This window comes from Callospermophilus lateralis, chromosome 11 (assembly GCF_048772815.1).
Source record: "Callospermophilus lateralis isolate mCalLat2 chromosome 11, mCalLat2.hap1, whole genome shotgun sequence".
Taxonomy (NCBI): domain Eukaryota; kingdom Metazoa; phylum Chordata; class Mammalia; order Rodentia; family Sciuridae; genus Callospermophilus; species Callospermophilus lateralis.
Window position 1 is genome coordinate 49950233 of NC_135315.1, and position 13118 is coordinate 49963350.

The 13118-nt window shown below is 44.0% G+C and overlaps 2 protein-coding genes across 2 annotated transcripts; both read right to left on the reverse strand.

Annotated features, from left to right (window-relative positions):
- Positions 1-600: 600 nt before the first annotated feature.
- LOC143642256 (olfactory receptor 2T29-like) lies at positions 601-1563 on the reverse strand. The gene has a single exon (XM_077110548.1). The coding sequence runs from the start codon at positions 1561-1563 to the stop codon at positions 601-603; it is 963 nt and encodes a 320-aa protein (XP_076966663.1).
- A 7629-nt stretch (positions 1564-9192) lies between these two features.
- Positions 9193-10161, reverse strand: LOC143642307 (olfactory receptor 2T3-like). Its single transcript, XM_077110631.1, has one exon. It carries the CDS (start codon positions 10159-10161, stop codon positions 9193-9195), a length of 969 nt encoding a protein of 322 aa, XP_076966746.1.
- Between the last annotated feature and the right edge of the window lie 2957 nt (positions 10162-13118).

Genomic DNA, 13118 nt, shown 5'->3' on the forward strand with positions numbered 1-13118 from the left:
CTAGAACCCTGTCTCTCACAGTACTCAATATGATTGAAGATATAAATCTTTAAATGATTGAAGATATAAATCAAGATCTGAATCTATGAAAAGTTTAAAAAACAGGAAAAAAATGCTTCATGACATTATTTTATGCAATAATTTTTTGGGTAGAACCTCAAAAGCATAAACAACAAAAGCAAAAACAGACAAATGAGATTATTTATAAAAATTGGCATAAATGAATTTTAAAATTATTTCCCACACAGCCTTTATCTAGACTCACCTATGTTAACACAGAACCCCCTTTTGCTTCATCGCTTCCCTTATCTCTCTCCACCTTATAAGTAGAGCACATCATGACCACTTCCTCTAAATATCCACTATGTGTTTCCTAATAATATGAAACAGAAAGTCATTGTCCACTTAGAAATATAACATGGATCCAGGGGAGCTGCATAAGGACTTTGAATGCACAAGGAGTGGACAGAGGAAGTTGATCCCTGAAAGGATGCTTATGAATGAGACACCAAGACGTAGGAGTCCAGAGAGTGTCGAGGCAAGGAAATCTTGATCATCTGATGTGGAGAGAAGGAGAATAAACCATGATACCAAAATTCCCTATTTTACTGTTTCTTGAAAAAAAGGTCCCACGCTCAACATTTTTCTCAGAGCCCCAGTAACATCTTTGTTCCTAAAACTGTAGATTAAGGGGTTCAGCACAGGTGTGAGTATGGTGTAGAAGATGGACACAACCATGTCCTTCTGCGGGGTGTGGTAGGAGCTGGGAAGCATATAGTTGTAGGCGGCAGCACCATAGAAGAGCATGACCACCATCATGTGTGAGGAGCAGGTGGCCAGGGACTTTCTCCTGCCCTCTGCAGAGTTCATCCTGTGGATGGTGAGGAGGATGCAAGAATAAGATACTGAAATGACTGTCACAGGGATGAGGAGCATAAGAACACAGCACAGGTACATGAGCGTCTCATAGAGCGAGGTGTCTGAGCAGGACAGCTTCATCACGGCAGGGACTTCACAGAAGAAGTGATGGATCTTCCGGGATTTGCAGAATGGGAAGGTCATGGTGATAGAAGTCAGCATGAAGCCATCCACTGATCCTAGGAACCAGCAGCCAGATACCAGGAGGAGACACACCCTGTGGTTCATGAGCATAGGGTAACGAAGCGGATGGCAGATGGCCATGTAGCGGTCATAGGCCATAGCTGCCAGAAGGAAATGTTCTGAGCCTCCTAGTGTCACATAGAGGAACATCTGTATCCCACATTCAGGGACGGAGATGGTACTCACATTCAGCATCTGGTCCAGGAGCACCTTGGGCACAGTGATGGAGATGTACATCATGTCCACGAGGGACAGCTGGCTGATGAAGAAGTACATGGGAGTGTGGAGCTGAACATTGGAGTGTATCAGGAGGATTAGGAGAGCATTTCCGGACAAGGCCATCAAGAAAACCACAAAGATGGCCACACAAAGCAGAGATGGATGTTGGGATTGACTGAAGAGTCCCACCAGAATGAAATCTGTCCACCCTGTGTGATTGTTCATCCAGGTGGTGATGTCCATGAGGTTCCACCTGGACCACCAAAAAAGCTTGGGTAACGTCGTGGAGAAGGCTGAAATGAATGCCTAGTGAGCAGGCACACGTGTGTGCACCAGCCTGATTGTGCCAACCAGAGGATGTTCCAGGGGCTGCAGATCCCAGGAGGTGAAATGACCTATGATTCAACAAATTGTAAAACAACAAGTATTAAAGGGATTGGTAACTCATGAGATTGCCACAGTTCAGGGTCAAGAACTTCTTAATGGTAGTGATCGTTATCAACAAGTATTAGAAATTTGTGCCCCATATGACACAAATAGTGTAAGACAGAAAGTGAGGTCATTATTCCAAGGGTTCTTGTTATTGAAGGGCAAAGTATGTCCAAACCACCCAGTTTAAGTGTCCAACTACTATATTAAAAACTGTTAGAGGCATATTTCATATAAAAAATATTTAGAAAGTAATGGAAACATGATTTTGGGGAAATCTATTTCAAACATTCGAGGCTCCTCTTCTCACAGGATTGGGCCACACTTCAGGGTCCCATGGCTGTAAGCAGTAAGCCTTACTTCCCTTGGGCAGGACCCTGAGGTTCTTAGACCTCCAAAGGGTGTGTGGTGAGGGGCCCAGACTCTATAGCTGGATCCAACATGGGTCCAACATCCCTGGACCCTCTGATCCTCTGTCCACTCTGCCTAAAAGGAGCACAAGAATAATATTTGGCTTTGCATTTGGTGAAGATTAAAGCAGTGAAAATTCTTAGACTACTACCACTTGAAAAAGAACAAAGGCACAATCCTGTTAAAATATTAATGTGTATACTAATCCTTCTGGTGAAGCTATCCTGAAGATGGCTGTTAATATTACGGTATTGTGAGACACACTAATTCAGTTTCCCGATTTTTGTACCCACTTGTACCTTTAAGAATTTAGTATTCAAAGTAGGAAAGGAAATGATCCACAAATAAATGAAGCATACAGCTTATTAAAAATGGATTTGAAAATTTCTGTATGTCATATGAAAACTTATATTGTATAACTTTTTATAAACTTTATACATTTTTATGAATATACTCACATGAACATATAAACAACTGTCTGAGATATTTATTGTGAGACCCTGGCTAAGCACAGGTTCCTGGAAAGACTCATCTCTTTTCAGCATAGCCTAGACTCCTCCAAGTTCATCTTAAAGCTCTGCCACTTGCACTTAATATCAGGTGGACAAGGATAGAATTTAGAGGTTATTCATCAGAAAAGCTTTGACTGTTTTCCAACATCATGTGCTTTATCGACTGCCACAATCAATTATCATGGAAACTGAGAAATGGAGAGTTAGCAAAACAATGGGGAAGTCTCAGGGGCAGCTCACTATTGTTCACTCTGTCTTGATGCTCAGCTGCCTCCGTGTAGATGCTGGACGGAGATCAAGGGCTTGTAAACCTGGCCTGCACTTCAGGAGGTCACTATCAGTCCAAGCAGGGAAAACACCTAAATGAGATTTGAGGTGGGATTTTTAAATAGTGACAAATAAAGTTAGGAACAGCAGTGGACATAAAATATACCTGGCCTTTCTTTAGGAAATCAATAATGGCTTCTTCCATACTTTTTTATTAAAGAGATTAAACCTTCCCAAATTTTCAATTTCTACATGGTGTGTATTATATTTTGATGCCCTTACCAACATGGAGAAACTAACATCTCCTCATTCTGGGGAGACTTTAGCATGGGGGCATTTCAGGAAAACAATGACAAGTTTCAAGAACATTTCATTATCTTGTAATAATTCCCCAAACTAACTGTTACATTCAGCTCACCCATAGTCCAAAGTTCTGAAATGCTCGTGGAATAAGCAATACCGCAAATGAACTTGTTGCTTAATATAAATATCCAACAAACCTGAAGTACACTGCAGAAGACCGATGACAGACGAGTGTAGATTTCCTCTCTGTCAAATCCCACCCTGCTGGCAGATGAAGTCTGAGCGCGGTGGAGGAAACAGAGTTGCTGCCCCGTTTACCTCTGTGGACAAGGTGAATCAAGGACTGGAGTCCATCAGTCGGTGTGAAGACCTGGACAGCATTTGCTGACAAGATGGAGGGAGAGAGGAGGCAGTGAGGGGAGGGAGGCACACTGGGACAATCTCTGCCACTGTCTTGGAGCCTCATGTAACAACCCCCAAGGACACCAGGGGGACCAGGGAATGTGGTGTGCAGCACACAGGGGGCCTGTCTTGCCTGCTCACTTTTACTCTTCTCTAGGCAATTGCTTAAGTTTCATGGGAACAGCCTGGTGCCTGCTAAACTTGGGGGACTGTTAACAGTACTGGTAGAAAAACACCCAGCCATCATTACAAGCCAGCAGCATCCAGGGATTGCTGACTCTGCTTCACCTTCTCCAGAGCCTCTGAGTTCCTGCTCATCTTATTGCAGACTGACAATCCAGCATCTCAGGTCATCTACCTAACATCAAACAAGTGACCTGAGAGAGGGCCACATCCCACCCTAGGGTGCAGCAGAACACATCACTGCCTCAGCACCCTAGGAAAGCACCATGTTCCCTCTGCCATCCACATCCCAGGTCTGGTCCACCCCACCATCCTGTGCTTGGAGAAACACGAACATTCTCAGGAGAATTGCTTCCAGCATTATACTGTGACATGCCCTCCCCCCGGAGTTACCCCCACTTGAAGTAAAGATAGTCCTTCTCCCTCTGCAAAATTTCAGTCTTGGGACAATTAATTCAGCATCCTACTGCCATCCAAAACATGAAAAAAAAATACATACTCTTATGTCCATAAATAATTGGAAATAAAAATACATTTCTTAAGATGTTACAATAAAAAAAAATACTACATGAAAGTTTTAAGATGCAAACACATTTCTTTTCTTCAGAAAAACAGATGATAAAGAAAAAATGAGGAAATGCTGTCAGGACCTAATAGCATACTTCAACAGCAGGTGAGCAAGACCCTCACAGCAATGGCCCTGAGCTCCTAGGGCCACCTGCTTATCTGAACTCACCTTAGAAAATGATGTACCTCACCCAGATGGCCAGGGAGTGTGGCCTGGCTAAGTCACCAGGAAGAGGAGAGTGACATTACCCCTGGTGTAGGTAGTCACAAGAGATTGGATGGGAGTTGCCTGTTCACAAATCCCTCTGGGACGTGGAGGACATTGCAGTTAGAGCTAATGAAGCAACAGAGCTCTCTGGCACAGTTCTGGATCATTCTCATACTGTTCTATATCTATATTCTATATCTATATTTGTTAAACTCAAAACCTTTACCAATATTAAATCATCTCAAAATCCACATTGTCTATAAGGTCTGATTGATGAAATGTATTCAGTCAGTTAAGACACAGCCTTAGTCCTTGTTCAGTGTATAAAAAAAAAACTGTCCTAAGTGTGTGTATCTTCATTTAATCCCCCAGAAAATTGTGCGATATATTGTTATCTCCCCATATATGGAAACTAATACTCAGAGTTCAATGGATGTGTCAATAGCATCACCCCTGTCAGTGCTGTGGGGACCCGGAGGGGGGTCCTTCTAGCAGTTCCACCTGACTCTCTTAGTCCCTGTTTGTGCTCCTTGTTTCCTGTCATTCAGTGATCATCTTGTTTGCTTTAGTGTTGCATTGAATTTTAATGTGTTTGCTTTTATTTTCAATACCAGCCTGCAGATTGTAGAATACTGAAAATACGACCTATCTAGTGAAAAAATTTTAATCAATTACCCAACCTCTGCCCTCCCCCCGCCCCCCCGGACTCACATTATACTTTGCCTTCAAACTACAAACTGTTGAGTGTACACTACATCATAGCAGCTGGGATGATGCAGGCAGAAAGAAGCAAGCCCACTCTCTTGCATTTTGCAGCCAAATCCTTCTTAATGTTTTTACTGTATATGTTCTGGAACAATGCTGATCATTTCCCCTGACATGGAGGTCTTGTGACAGCCTTGGTCCACAATGTCTGTTGGTCAGGCTGCCTCCTGAGCTGCAGTCACCTGACCTGCAGGGCTTCAGCCTGCAGATGGCTTATCCTGTCTCCTTGGCCACCTGGTTTCCTATAAGACTGTGAGATGCAGCCCGGGAGTATTCTCTAGGGTGGGAGGAAGAAAGAAACTGCATATTTTCTTCCTTTCTGAAGATAGTCTGTGGCAACTGGAGGCAACAGGGATTTCCCTGGGTTCCCACACCCAGAAAACAGTTTTTGCAGTTCTGGCAGCACTGCAGGACATGAGCTCCCAGGGTTGCTATGGTGACCTCCCTGAGGCCTGGAAGTGCAGAGTCTCCTCCCCAGCTCAGCAGGGAGCACACAGCAGATAGCAGATGCAGAGGGAACACTCTGGGTTCCTGGCTGACACACTCCCTTCTACTCCACCATCCTCATTCTAGGTCCTGGCTACTTTGTAGCCTAGCCCCTGCAGCAAATATCTTCAGAATGAAATAGATGGTGTTTGTACTAACCCAATGTGGTCACTATGTATCGAATGATTTAGACTCCAATGCATTCCTTGCCTAAAGAGAAACAGTTAGCTGTGCTCAAATCCCTCATTTATAAAAAATAAAAATGCTTATATAGAAATCACTCCTAATATATTTTTCTTCAGGTAATTTACAACAGGGGAGTGATTCACAGCCTTGCCAGGGCTTGTTACTTCTATTTTTTTTTTTTTTTTTAAGATAGCCATTCTCACTGGATGAGGATTCACTTATTGATCTTGGGATATACAACAAATCAATATTGAAACCCACATTGTACTTCAAGTTATAGAATTATAATTAGTTAATTAAAAATAAAATAAATAGGCCAGGTGTGGTGGCACAGGCCTGTAATCTCAGGGGCTTGGGAGGCTGAGGCAGGAGTACTGTGAGTTCAAAGCCAGCCTCAACTTAGCAAGACCCTAAACAACTCAGTGAGATCCTGTCTCTAAATAAAATATATAGAGTTCTGGATATGTGGTTCAGTAGTTAAGTGTCCTTAGGTTCAACCTCCGGTACCAAATAAATTTTTTAAAAAATAGTAAAACATATCATAAACTATAGTGTTCTATTTGAATTAGTGTAATGTACTTAATAACAATGATTTTAAAATTTCAATTTAACTTGCACTGTTACAAAAAATGTAAAAATGCACTTATTAATGGGGTGCTATGTAATGTTTGACACATGTATACATTATGCAATATTCATATTAAGCCAAAAATTTATTCCCTTAAACACTAATTGTTTCCTCATGGTAAAAACTTTCAAAATCCTTTCTTCCAGTTTTTTTTTAATGGACAGTATATTATTAATAACAATCATTTTTTAAAATCATGCTAATAGGACACAAATACAAAAATGTAGATAGGAGCATTATTTGAAATTGCTAAAAACTGAAGACAACATATACATTCATCAACAATAGAAGGTATTAATAAATAATGGTATAGTTAGGCAATTTAATCCTACACATAAAAATCAATAAATCCATGGTACTTACAACAGGGATGAACTGCAAAAAACACAATAGTATAAAGCCAGGGAAAGCAGATCTCCAGAAACCACGCACAGTCACTGTGGGTGCCCACACACTTGATTGGTGTGGGGTGGGCACCTATGGTCAGGTATTCCAGGGCATAATAATAATTGTAATAATTCCCAAAACTAATTGTTACATTAAGTTCAAGGCAGCCCAGGGCACCTCCTCCTCAGGAAATTTGATTAAGAAGTTTCTCTTCCTCATCTTAAAAATGACATGAGAAAAGTCACAGGCTTCCAAAGGCTGTCAGAGGTCACACGGCTCTTCATTAGTTGAGTGGCAGTGGCTAGAACTCAGAGGGCAGCTGGGAATCTTCCCCTTTCACATCTCTATCTAAACCTCAGAGTCCATCTGCAACTTCAACAAAGATTTCCATTTTCCCTTGCACGTTGTTCTCCAGAGTGGAAGCACTTGTTAAAAAACAAGAAAACAGTAGCCAAGTAAAACCCCAGGAACTTGATGGAAGGGTGACACAGGATGGACTTCCCAATGATACCAGCAACACAATAAGTGCAATACCAACCAGGCCTTGATGGTGTTAGGATGACTTAGAGTGCTGGTGTTCACTTGATCAGTTTTGTTCCTTTTAAGTATTTAGTTTAATCACATCAGTCTCTACATCTAGCAACATAACTACCTTTAGACAAGCTCCTTTTTCTTCATAGATGACCCTTTTGACCCAATTCAGGCACATTCCCCTAAGAAAACCTGCAGGAGTGATGGTCAGCTAGAAACACAATATGGAGCTGCCACAGATGGCAGAGGCTGTTTTTCAGCTCTCGTGATGGTGCTCTGGCCCAGAAGCACCCAGCTTCCCTTCCTTGGTGGTAAATAAGGTGAGGTCAGGGTGCCACCTGGCATGACTGATGACCTCAGGACTCCTGTCACTTTCTTGCCTCTTAGTCAGAGATGATGTATGTTTTCCCACCTCCTTACATTCCAGCAGCACTTCACACACAGGTTGTATTGGTCTTGAAAGCAACCGTGATCTGGTGCTGGTAGACACATAGACATGTCCTTGGCAGCATGATACTTGGCAGGGAGGGCACAGACTAGTCACCAGTCCAAAATCATTTTACTGGCTTCCCTAGTTTCAAAGAAAAAAGCTTGGCTTGCTAGGCTGAGGCAGAACAATCTTAGCAAGGCTCTATACAACTTAGTGAGACCCTCTCCCGTAATTTAAAATAAAAAAGGGTTGGAGATGTGGTTTTGTGGTTAAGCACTCCTGGGTTCAATCCCTAGTACCAAAATAGATAGATAGATAGATAGATAGGTAGATAGATAGATAAATTCAAAAGAAAATTGCTTAGAAGTATACATTTCCTAAATTCCCATCTTCCAAGACAGTTTTTGTAGTCAATGTAAATACAGTACACCACTGTCTATAGTAGTGTAAATTCCAAAGAATTATATATGAAGCCACTTTTATTTACATCCTGTAAAATTAGACGAACCTATTATCTCCCTGGACTTTAATATTAATGACTTTTTTCAGTAGTATTAAAACCACTGGTGTTTATTCCATAAAGCTCACTTTTAAAAAGTTTGTTCTTTTTAGAAATACCATGACAGTAGAGTGTATTCTGACATACCATACATACACAGAATATAATTTATTCTAATTAGGGCCCATTCTTGTGTTTGTACATGATGTGAAGAATCAAAGCTCACTTTTAACATTGAGAAAACTACGCTCCTCTGTACTTATTGAGGCACGGTATCAGACTGCTGGGTGCCCATGGCTGTGGCAGATCAGTGATGGCTTATAGGGTAGTCGAGAGAAAGGGAGCAGCCAATGGCCCCTCCAGAGCTCTGCAAGGTCTGAGGTCTGCACAGTGAGTCTCTGTTAGGGCTAAGGCTGGCACCTAGGTCTCACAGATATTACCCGTGAACCCAGGATGGAGGGAGGTTAGAAAAAGATGCTAGGTCAACTAAAGTGACAGTTTTAAATGGATTTCAAGAAGTAAAATACACTGAGATAAACAGGATAAATAAGCAGAGTGGAGGAGAAGCTCCAGGCAGGGGAGTGGGACTGAGGGAGGGATCCACATTGGGCCCTGGGTCCCAAGGACAACAGACAGGAGAGATCAGGAGAGGCGAAGGGACAGAGGAGAGAAGCAGGCTCACTCCCAGGCACTCCCTCTTAGGTTTCCTCTCACGACCCTTCGGCGGCACCACCTTGACTGAACCAGGCTCCTCAGAGTCAACGTGATGTCTTTGTTGCGGAGGCTGTAGATGAGGGGGTTCAGCAAGGGAGTGAGGATGGTGTAGAAGGCTGACACCATCATATCCTGCTGCACTGTGTGATAGGAGCCGGGGAGCATATAGGTGTAGACAGTGGCACCAAAGAAGAGCAACACCACGGTCATGTGGGAGGAGCAGGTGGCCAGCGCCTTCCTGCGGCCCTTGGCTGAGCTTGTCCTGCGGATGAGGAGCAGGATGAGGGTGTAGGAGCTGGAGATGACCAGGGTGGGCACGAGGAGCATGAGGATGCAGCACAGGTATATGAGCATCTTGTAGAGGGAGATGTCAGAGCAAGAGAGCCTCAGCAAGGCAGGGATCTCACAGAAGAAGCTCAGGATCTTCCTGGACTTGCAGAAGGAGAAGCTCATGGTGATGGGGGTAAGCAGCAAGCCATCCAGTGTTCCCAGGAACCAGCATCCGGACACCATCAGCCGGCAGACCCTGTGGTTCATCAACAGTGGGTAATGCAGAGGTCTACAGATGGCAGCATATCGGTCGTAGGCCATGGCCGACAGAAGAAAACATTCAGCTCCTGCCAGGGTCAGGTAGAAGAACATCTGGATCCCACAGCCTGTGGAGGAGATGATATGGTCTCCTGTGACCTGGCCCACCAGCATCTTGGGCACGGTCACAGAGATGTACATGAGATCCATGAGAGACAGCTGGCTAATGAAGTAGTACATGGGGGTCCAGAGGCGGGGCTCTGAGTGGATGAGAAGAATGAGGAGGGCGTTCCCAACCAGGGCCATCAAGAAAACGATGAAGGTCATAGTATAAAGGAGCGTGGCATTTGGGGTGTCCCCAAAGAGCCCCACAAGGATGAAACTGGTGCTCAAATTTGATTCCATGAAATTTCCTTCCCTGCATGCATATCTATCAGGTAGTTTCACCTAAGAAGAACAGTGAGGGCTGTGACTTTACCTCCATCATACCTGCGTGACTGTCCTAGTGTGCTTTGGGTAAGACATGTACCTTGAGTTATTTCTCCAAACACTGGGTTAAACTGAGGTGGAATTCTAAGTTTAAATCTTAGGGAACTGAAGCTGTGTGCAGCCCCAAGTAACTAGTTTAAGCAAGCTGGATTAAGCTGCTCCTGAATCTTGGGACCCGCTGGCTCATCCAGGACTCAGTGCTGGAAGTCACAGTGAGGCATCTGTCAACATTAATAATATAAATGGAGCTAAAATCATAACCCCAAACCTTCTGAAAACTTGTAGTCTCCTCCAGTATTCTCTCCTCATATGTCTCCATCATGGCAGGGCAGGGAGCAGAAATGGCTGGCCACCCTCAAAATCCACATGAAGTCTAAGGGTTTTAATCCACTAACCATCCTGCAGGGACATGATATGTATAAGAAATAGCAGAAATAAAAGTTGGAGATACCCTAAATACCAACTATTTAGTTTGAAAACAAATTAAGCACTTCTTTTTCCTTCTTAGGATGCCATTTCTCCCCTAAAATAGAGCCCAACATTCCATGTGCAATGACTCCGTGAGTGAATGTAGTTGAAGGACCAGGGGAAGCAGTTGTTCTAAAAAACTCAGTTCTGCAGCATCAACCTGTCCCAGGGAACCCTGTAACCCTGCATTCCACTCAGAAAACCAGTAGAGTCCTCCCCTGGTATCCACAGCTTTGCTCAGGAACAGCTTCACCTGAGGTACACCTGCAGGTTTTCAGCTGACTGGCTGAAAACATGCTGGGCATATGGACAATTGTCCTGCACTCTGAGTTAAGGAGATGTCAGGCTGCAGACCACTGAGGGGTGGGAGTTCCATGACAGGCCAAGGCCAGTCAGCCCAGGGCTGCTGCAATCCCAGGGCAGAGCAGCACACAGAGAAAAGTCACACAGCAGCCGAGATGCAGGTACACACAAAGCAAAACACAGTGAATGGTGGGCAGGCGGAAAAAGTGAGCGTTCAGGAAAGTTCAATTGGGAATCATGCAGGAGACAGAAGCAAGGATCAGCATCCACAGTGTTCCCTGGTCACCTTCCCAATGCAGAGTTCAGAAAACTTGGGCAGGGCAAGCCTGTGCTTCACTCCTCAGCTCTCCAGTGAGTGAATCTACACCACAGAAGTCCAGTGAAGCTGTCCCCATCCTAAAGCCAGGCAACTGGGTACATTTAGGAGGCAAGTAGGGAGTTACATCAGCAGCTTCTTCACCTGAGGGAGCTGAGGTGAGCACCTGCTGTGTGACCTTCACCTGCTGAGCAAGCGTGGATCAGCTCCTTGGGGGAACCGAGGAACCTGCACCCACCACTTGTCATCTATCTATCTTCCCCATGCTCGGCCTGCACTCTGACCAGGCACCTGCAGTCCTAAGCTTCTCCAGAGGTTCACCTTTCTGACTTTTGTTGCTGTTGTGCTTTCTATTTGTTTTCCAAGTAGATTGTAACTTTCCACTCACAAGAAACATGGGAGTTGCACATATTTGCCGTTTTTGAGGTGAAGCTATAAAATACTCCATCTTGGGGGCTGGGGTTGTAGTTCAGTGATAGAGTACTTGCCTAGCATATGTGAGGCCCTGGGTTCAATCCCCAGCTCCACATGAAACTAAATAAACAAAATTAAGTTATTGTGTCCATCTACAACTAAAAAATATTAAAAAGAAAAAAAACAAACCTCCATCTTTTTCAGGAGGATATGACACATTTTTTAAAAGCAATTTTTTCCCGTTTAAAATAATGTTTTCATATATGATATTTATGAAGCCTCACTCTATAAAATAAATCTGAATTTAAGAAAGGCAGGATCATGCAGAATATACTCAGAACATAATCAGAGTATGAACCCAGACAGGATTAAAGGTCCCATCTTTTCTCTCCTTCTTAGACTGTAACCACTTCTGTGTACCACCCCAAAATTGCTTCAAGTACTCTTCAATACAATCAAGCATTCCCTTCAGTAATCTAATCAAGCAAGGGTAGGGACTCCACATGCCTTCTCCATGCCACCTGGCAGACTTGTAATCCCATAGAAGGGTCATATGAAACCCATTCACCATTTGTAACAGTCTCCTAGTTGTGTCCAACTTCACTCCATAAGCCCCAAAGTTCAAAGGAACTTGTGCCTGACATGTTAAAATCAAAACAACTTCCCACTGTCCCTTCCGATTCTGCGTGAGTGGCCAACCACACAGACACCAGGTTGTGTGGAGGAGACCAGGGGCAGGTGTATATTACAACTGCAAAGGGCATCGGGCTAAAGCTGCAGCCCAGCTGCCCTCCTTGCTTCTGACTGTGTGATCTCAGGGGAGACGCTAACATCACTGTCCTTTCTCAGAATCCAGTCAAGCAGCCTGGGTAATCTGTGTTTGTGAATCTCAAGACACATTCTATTCCCACATCCAAGCTTGGTCTAAGCCTTCTTTTGGAGTGGGGTGAACCTCCTTCCCCATCGCCCTCCACCCTCCGGGCTCAGAGTCCTACCTTCAAGATGTGGCTCCTTGTTACCTAAATTAAAATGAGAGGGGTGGGAGGCCGCTCTTGGTGCTCACAGTGGGCGGGACGTGTGCACTTCCCAGCATGGTGAGGTACTGACACTGGGTTTGCATTTCAAAGACGAAAACTAAGCCTGAGCCTAAGTTGCAGGAAATGGCAAGTGCCCAACAGCATAGAGGAGCAGCAGAGCTGTAGTGGCATGGCGAGGTGAGCTTGCTGAACTGTGGAGACCTCAATGCCAAAGGCATGTCTGGGAGAAGAGTCAAGCTTCTTAATAAACAGTGCTGGGGAAACTGGAGATGCAAGGGTGGAAGAATGAAACTAGATCTCTGTCTCTCAGCAGGCACAAAAGTCAACTCAAAGTG